This window comes from Chaetura pelagica, unplaced genomic scaffold (assembly GCF_000747805.2).
Source record: "Chaetura pelagica isolate M959 unplaced genomic scaffold, ChaPel_1.0 scaffold69, whole genome shotgun sequence".
NCBI classification, from domain to species: domain Eukaryota; kingdom Metazoa; phylum Chordata; class Aves; order Apodiformes; family Apodidae; genus Chaetura; species Chaetura pelagica.
This window is the reverse complement of record NW_009970724.1, coordinates 11,172,547-11,181,048: the sequence shown is the minus strand read 5'-3', so window position 1 is coordinate 11,181,048 and position 8,502 is coordinate 11,172,547. Positions and strand designations below refer to the sequence as shown.

The 8,502-nt window shown below is 42.5% G+C and overlaps 1 protein-coding gene across 1 annotated transcript; it reads right to left on the bottom strand.

Annotated features, from left to right (window-relative positions):
* Positions 1-5,625: 5,625 nt before the first annotated feature.
* On the bottom strand, positions 5,626-7,052 carry S1PR1 (sphingosine-1-phosphate receptor 1). Its single transcript, XM_010006663.1, has one exon. It carries the CDS (start codon positions 7,050-7,052, stop codon positions 5,913-5,915), a length of 1,140 nt encoding a protein of 379 aa, XP_010004965.1. The 3' UTR covers positions 5,626-5,912.
* Positions 7,053-8,502: the final 1,450 nt, after the last annotated feature.

Below are 8,502 nucleotides of genomic sequence, written 5' to 3'. Positions count from 1 at the left end.
TTTTTCCCCACCTTACAGTAACTGTGATACCACATTTTCAAGCTCATCAAAGTACAAGGAAATATTGCAAGTAGCTGGGCAATTAATGACTTGGCAGATGATCCTCCATATTAAAAATGCTGCAGATGTCAGCTCTTTGAATAGCACCACAAAATTTAAAATGTTCACTTATAAACATCCTTGTGTATGTATTATGTATATATCCGTGGGAAGATGAGAATTCATGAGACCTTGCCCATAGTTTCTCAGGAAATAATTGAAGACCTAAGGGTAGAGTTCAGAAGTGAAAATCCTCAGCTGTGTGTCTGCATTACCAGAGAGGATTCCTTCTCTTCATTTCAAGTGGAAAATATCAGACTAGTCCAAGCCCCCCACCAATCCTGAATTGGCCCTGAAACCTGTTCTCCCTTACACTCTCAATCACAATTTTGTGCCAAATCAAATTTTCACATAATAAAAATTGCTACTGCACTTTCTCTGTAACTGTATAAATACTATTTCTATTGCTTATAGCAATTTACATCCCCACCTTTACAACTGTAGGTGCTCGATATGGGCGATTATTTGTTTGAGAGAGTATTCCAGCAATTTATACCGGTGTCCTGCTAAATCAAGAAGTCTTGGCTGACACCAAGCTTATCTATGCTTCAGAGAGTGAAGCTACCTTTAGCAGACAGCTCAGATCATAGTGTCAGCTATGATTCACACTGCAGAATTTCCCAGGTAGTGATACTGTTTCATTGATGATTTCATGCAGCCTAGCAGATAATTTGAGGCCAGTATTTATTCAGTGATTTCCCTTAAGCCTGTGTTTTCCAAATGTTCATTAGTTATAAAAAATGATGCAGTCAGTATTTTGAGCCTGCTTTTAGCTGAGAAGAGTGATTCCAAATAAACACTGCAAATGCTACATACACATGTTAATATTTAATGTGGCTTTGGTCCCATGCATTTCTGGTGAGCCATTTTGATGTATATAGTTATTGTACCATGTATTTAGAAATGGATCTTCTCCAAGCAATCATTCACATAAGCTCAAAATAAATATTTGCCTTTGTATCAGGATGCCATTATGTTACTACTAAACTAGGCTTGGTGGAAGGTTCACAGAGGGTTGACTGAGCTTTGTCAACTCTGCTTTATTAGGACTTTTCCATGCCGGAGAATTCCTGGGTGTGGCTGATGTGATTTCCTGCCTTTTTGTCCCATGAAGGTAGTACTAAGAGTCCAAGTGCAAGGAAATGGTTCCTGCTTCAGTCTCATTTAAGATTTTTCAGTAGGGTAAGAGATGTGTCCAAGCCGAGATTTGCTTGGCGGGTTTTGTTTGGAAACTGCTGTTTTGACACAGCATGTCTCAGAATTTGTGGATGAGCAGGGAAGACACAAGGAATGTGTCACCCTTTTCCTTCAGGGGAGAGGGTCCTTGACATTGTAATTCTTTTCTGTGGATCACATAAATCTACATTAACTATGTTCTCACCTTATTAAAAAAAATAAAATAAAAAAAATCCTTATGTATATGAGATGTTTGAGTTTCAGATCTCTCTAGACACTTTTTATTTCAGCAGAGAACTTGTACTGGAACATGTTCTTAGATCTAGCTCCTGCATGCACAGTAAGTTTGTTTACTGTTAATTATCCAGAAAATACTGTGCTTAGAGTTATAACTGAAGGGAGGTTTCTTGACCTACTGTGATTCTTGCAGGCTGCGTAGAAAGAAATAAGGTTCTAGCAGAATAAATTAGATGTGAGAGACCAAACTGTAAATGCAAAAATGGGATTAAAAAATTTTGTGAAATTATAATATAGGAATTTAATTTAGATTATTTTGTTTGTTTGTTTCTTAAATCCTTGAAGGCTCAGTTGTAGTTGGATTGATTTTGTTTTCCAAGAAAAACAGTATGGGGAATTATTGAAATACAACAGCTGTTTTCCTGGGGAATTTTAGAGCCCCGTAAATGACAAAGCCTGTCCTTGGGGAATTTCCAGCATTTAGAGCTGAGCAGGTTACATAGCTCTGGTCTACGTATCTACATTTTTGGATGCTTTGTCAATCTTTTTATAACAAACCATTTTACAACATCTGATAATGCCTCAGCCCATACAAAACTCAATCAGTATTGAGATCTTCCAGGTGACATTAAGAATTAGGAAATGTTACAGTTGAGCAATTCCTGTATTTCTCCGTTAACAGAGTAAGAGAAGGATGGATAACAGTATTGTTATGCTTTTATGTCCCCTAGTTTTGTTCTTGGCTGCCTGCATTGTACAGCAAGCCCAAGGCTCCTTTCTCCTAAACTGCCTGCAGTGCATTCTGGCTGCAGCCCCTCCATTGCCCCATACTCCCTGCTATACCTGGTTTTCACAGGCACATCTTGTTAGGGGAGCAACAGACATTTTATGATCATTTTCTGCCCATGTTCTATTCCTTACACTGAAAGAACAGCTAGAGAAACACTATAAATCAAAGGGCCAGGTTACTCTGGAGAATTTGGGCTATTTTCTTTCACATAGACATTCAGTATAATGCATCTTTTCAATTTGTGATTCATTTTCTCTGCCCATTTGTCACATGGCCAACAACAGGACAAAGCTGCATGCCCCTTCAGTGCATACAGAAGGCAGTTTGGGGCCTGGGAAGGGTTCTTGCTACATTGCACACTTTAAATCCATTAACAACACATCTGGCCTAACCTGCTGGGGTACAGTAATGGATGTCCATGGCCAAGATGCTGCAGAGTTTCCCCCATAAGAAGTGAAGACTTTTTTTTTTTTTTCCCCAGCAGGAACCCTTACTTGTATTATTTCTATTATTTTATTACAGTTATTGTTCCCAGTCTTGATGCACAGACATGGCCTGTCTATGGAGGAAACAGATTTCAGTCTTCTTGATCAAGAGCAGAGGAAGTGCTTCCCATGGCCCAGTGCCACGGTCTGATGTTTGCATTTCTTCTATTGCATGAATGACATAGGGCTTTGCGCTCCCTACTCAAACGGGGCTCCCATGACACAGCTACCTCCAACTGGGGGAAATGCTAATTTTCTGCAAAGGCCTGCAGTGGGTAAATGGGGGATATGGAAACAAAGGCAAAGCAAAGGGAAGTGACTCACCTGAGGGCTATCAGCTACGAATACGCAAAGGCCAGTGGTAGTCATGAGGGGCCAGTGACACAGCCATGCTGTGACATAGCTTATCCCATGTCACAGGATCCTACAGGCCTGCAGGACAAGCAACCTTAATGGCCATAAGGTTCAAAAGAAGGGCCTTCGTCTTTCAGATAAAAACATCCCTACAAATTCAGACATCCCTGTACAATGCCTTTATGCCTCACTGGTAGCATGTTGAGGGCTTAACTTGGACTTTCATTATTTATATACTTTTGGTGCTCTGCACAGAAATGACTTTATCCCTTGGACAAAGCACTTATTTCCCTCATGACCGTCAGCACCCAGCATAAACCATCTCTGCCCAAATGAAGGCCCGAGCCAAGAGAGACTTTATCTGTGCACAGATACAGATTTGACATTTTTTCCAGCTATGCTCAGGTCACTAATTAAAAGGCTAGGAAGTGAGCACACATGAAATCATTCCTTCCGTACAGGCAGACAGATGGAGAGAAATTCCAGCCAGTTTCCACTCTTTTGTCTTGGGGGCATTTTTGGAATTTCCTTCAGGAAGTGAGGTTATGACCCAGACCCTTCCTCAGTGAGCAGGCTCTCGTTTCCCACAGTAAACTTTGCACGGCGATGACATACAGTAAAAGAAGTGAGGTTTATCTTCACACTCCAACTGCATCCTGAATGAGCTCCATGGAACTTAAAAGTAATGCTGAGAAGGAATGGCAGCATGAGAGGAAATGGAAGTCAAGCCTTTGGAAGAAGCAACGCAGTACCTATTCAAATACACTGCCACGGGTTGGTGGACCCAATGGAGCTGCAGCAGTGGAAGAGCTGAGGCTGTCATTCTATGCTCCATAACCTTCCTTGATGTCTGCAATAAGCTAGAAATAAAACTTATGGATTATATCAGTAATATAAAGTTAATTATTTCACTTACTCTACTCTAGGCAGTCAGAGTAAAATGGACAGGTATCTGTTTTTATTTTGGTTTGTACTTCATGAGCTGCTGGGAGGAGAATTCCAACTGTAGAGATTCTTTTAATGGTGTTTTGTCAACACAGTCTGTGCTGATGAAAAAATATATTATAGTGTTCATTTTGTATTTTATACGATCCTGTAAGTTGCATTATGCAGCTCATGTCCCCACAGAATTGGCTTAATCCTCGCATGTACTAAAATAAAGGAATTCTTTCACTGACTTCTGTCAACAAGAAACCAAACCTGGCATGAAGCCCCCACAACAGTATAAAAGTAATACTAATCTGATAACAGAATATTTAAAAAAAATCAGTTTATTAATGTTTAGAAGTCAATAAAGCTATGTGCAAATTGAACAATAAAAGTCAGAAACATTTTAAATACTATTTTTTAAACCAGAAAAAATCCCAACAGTTTAATTGCACTGGAAATTTTACTACAAAGGCAATTTTTTTTTTTTACAAAATACCACTTCTAGGAATTGCCAATAACTGTACATCAGTCAAATGCTCTCAGCTATCCCAAATATACCTTTTTTTGTTATAGTAATACTCTAGGCATATGAAGACTCCTGCATGTTATTAACTTATTTACATCAGACACATTCAACCCCATTAACACAAGTTAGAAAAATAGAGAAGTAAAAATGATGCTGTGAAACAAATACATTCAATTTAATAGCAGGTACTTCTTTCAGGAACTGATAAAATACAGACATCTTCACTGAAATTATAAACATTAATTACATGTGCCAAAATGTATTGCATCTTGTTATGGAAGTGCATTTATCTATAGTAATTTCACCTCAACTTTCCTTAGATTCTTCTGAAAATCAAGGTACTCTTTTCAGATTTTCCAGCTGATCTTTACATTTACAAAGACTATGAACCTGGCACTGAAATGCCCCTTCAGTTTTTAACTCTTCTTAAGCAAAAATCCTGTTGTCAATAGTATCTTATACTATTAGTTTTACCTTCAGTCATTTTAAAGATAAATGACCTTTAGTTCTACTTTGCATCTGCCATGATAATACAGTTATTTAATACTATAGAATAACAAGGCAATCAACATAGGGGGCAAAATGCCGCTCTGAGCTATTCCAAAAAATCTGAAGCAGTCAATGGAATCCTACAGGTGAAAGTAACGGCAGAGTCTGGCTCGTGGTCTTCAAATGTAGTATGGACCAACAGCAAAAATTCACAGCTATGATCTTTGTAAATAAAACCCCAACAGCTTTGGACTCTGCAAATAAAACCTGACTTAACTAAAAACTCCAGAAAGCGATACCAAATTACGGTTGTACTTGGTCTAAGTTATATTTGTGTGATATGTGCTAAACAAACACTTCTGACCAACTATACCAGAGCCACCACTAAACTCAGTACAGATAGATCTTTGTGTCAGTGGTTTGCTGCAAGAAGAAATAACTTCACATTCTTCTCACAGGGGAAAAAAAATTTAAAAAGATTCATTCTCCCTCTCCCTCCTCCCCCCGTCTCTTTCTCTCACACACACCAGGCATCATTTCACCAAGGCATCAGTCTTTCAGAGTTACTAAGGAGATTTCAGGATATGAATGAGCCTGACAATCCTGAGCTGCCTCAGTGCAAAGACAAAACATGCTCCAGGGAAAAAGATTTTCAAGCCAGAACAGTCTGTCCCATTTCTTGAACTCCAGCCTCGCAAGTGCACCGTTTGCCTCATTAGAACTAATGCTACTTGCTCACTTAGCCCAACACTGCCGCTGTGAGCAGGAGGCACCTCAGCTCCCCAGTTTCAGAGGAAGGCTCTGAAATACACCCCCAGGGTTACTCCTAAGAAGATGAGGTAACATTGCCTGAAGACATGATGGTTTCAGGATGGTCGCCTTCCTCCTTCTGTGGGTGGGAGGAGTTGTCAGATTTACTCCGGCTGAACTCCATCCCTCCAATGATTGGCCTCTTGAATTTGGTCCCAGAATCTGCCGGGGGACACTTGCAGCAGCACAGAATCTTGATGAAAGCCCTCCGCATCTCTTTGTTTGTCAAGGTGTAGATGATAGGGTTTGTGGCTGAATTGAGCACTGCCAGTACTAAGAAATACTCTGCTTTATAGAGGATTGGGCAGGTCTTCACTCTACACCCCACATCCAGTAAAAGCAGGATGAACAAGGGAGCCCAGCAGGCGATGAAGGCACTCAGGACTATGATCACTGTCTTGAGCAAGGCTAGAGACTTTTCTGAGCTCCTAGTAGCTTTGGTAACGTTCTTCCGAAATGTCAGCCTGCGACTCCTAGTCCTTACCATGGAATAGATCCTGCAATACAGGACAACAATAGATAGCAAAAGGCCTGTGAAAACAGTGGTGCAAAAGAGAATATAGTGCTTGTGGTAGAGAGGCAGCACAGTGGAGCAGCTGGTCAATAGGCCGATGCAGTTCCAACCCATGATTGGGAGTCCCCCAAGTATCACAGAGATAACCCAGCAAGCACTGATCAGCAAGAAGGAGCGGAAGCTGTTGCTGCCATTGTGGAGTTTCATCTTCAACATAGTGATGTATCTCTCAATGGCAATGGCCAACAAACTGAACACAGAAGCTGACAAGGCAACAAACATGCTGCCTTCTCTTACAAACCACTGGGAGGGGGCGAGGCTATAGGTTTTGTGTCCAGATAGCAGGAGGTTGGCAGTGTAAGCCACACCAGCCAGCAAGTCTGAAAGAGCCAAGTTCCCAATGAAATAGTACATTGGTCTGTGAAACTTCTTGGTTTTCCAGATGGTGAGCAAGACAAAAATGTTCTCTAAGATTATAAAGCAGCAAATGATGATAAAAACCACCGACGTCACTTTTATTCCACTGTCCGCATTCTCATTTAGCTTTCCCGTGTAATTATAATGCTCTTTGATGACATAGTTGACATCAGTGTTGGCAAGGTTGCTGACGACCTTCAGCGGGGCAGTGGTGCTGGAGCTCATGGTGCCTGGCTGGGCGCCCCTTCCCCAGCGGCCGCCGGACAGGGACACGGAGCCCAAACCAAGCGGCAGCTCCGCAGCTCCTTGGCCACGCAGCCTCCCGGCACCGCTGCGCCGCCTCAGAAACCGCAGCCCTGAGAGCAAGAGGCACAAAGCCCAGCGTTAAAAGAAGGAAGGCAAACAATGTAACAAACGATAAGTGTAAGATTGTCTGCTAGTTTAATTGTACATGACAGTCGCAGAAATAATCACATAGGAATCAGTTTCATTTGGCTGATAAAGCACCTAAAAGATGGTTAGGTCAATTAAATTGGTACAGCTAATAAAACTAAAAAAAGAAGTTCTGTCATGCAAAGCTGAACAGGTAAATTGTAGTTGGCAAGGGCTGCATTACTGGACTTCTTCCAGCATGAAAGATCTCAAAGCTCCCCAGCAGTAAGTTCTAGTGTGTTTTTTTCTCCAGTAGGAAACACACCTCATGATACAACAGCAGAGATTTAAAAAGGGAAAGGGCTTGGTTTGATTTAACTATGAAGACATCAAACTTATATTCTTCTCCACAAACAGTCTGAGTATGCTTTGGAAGGGGTGAGTTATGCAATTCACTGATGCCATCTCGAACAGTGGTCAATTCACTGATGTATATATGAGCAAGAGATCATCTTAAAGCTGTAAACAGGAAAGGGGTGCCCTTGCTAAATAAAAGCAAGAGCATGCCTTACAAAACCCGGAGCAGTAAAAAGTTTAGAAAATCCAGGAAAAAAAATATGTAAATGAGCTAGTTAGCAAGCCCATCCCGTGAGTCTGAAACAAAGAATGGCAAAAAAGTACCTTGCATTTGAATAATTAGCATTGCAAGCTTTTGAAACGGGCATGATTAAGGAATACAGATAGAATGGAAACTCCCTTTACATACACACATTTTCTAGTGAACATTTAAAGAGAATTGAAGACGTGAAATCACTCAAGGAAAGAAGAGGCACAATTGTTGAACTACAGTCTAAGCAGGGCAAAGCAGGAGGTGCGAGGCCAGTGGCCACGGCTCTCAGCTCTGCTCCCGGGCTCAAACCCGCACCGCTCCTGTCCCGCACCTCGCACCGCTCCCGCACCGCCCCTGTCCCGCACCGTCTCCGCCAAAGCAGCACTCAGCCGGGCACGGCGGGTCCCGGACAGCCCGCTCGCCTCTTTTGTTTAGAGGACTCCGGGGGCCGAGACAAGAGCCGCGCGGCTGGAACTTCGCGGCGGCCCCAGGCTGCGCGGGGGCGGCTCCGCGGTGCGGTGCGCGGGGTGCGGTGCGCGGGGTGCGGTGCGCGGCACCCGACCCTTACCTCGCTCAAGCGCGGCGCGAAGCCCACATCGGCCCTGCGCATCTTGCGTGCCTGCGGAGCAACTCCAGCGGCCAGGCCGGGGACTCCGTGGTTTTACTCTTTCTGCAGCTGGCGCTCCCCACCCC

Excerpts from the sequence above, each read along its gene's own strand:
- S1PR1 (XM_010006663.1), bottom strand. The coding sequence starts at position 7,052 with ATGAGCTCCAGCACCACTGCCCCGCTGAAGGTCGTCAGCAACCTTGCC.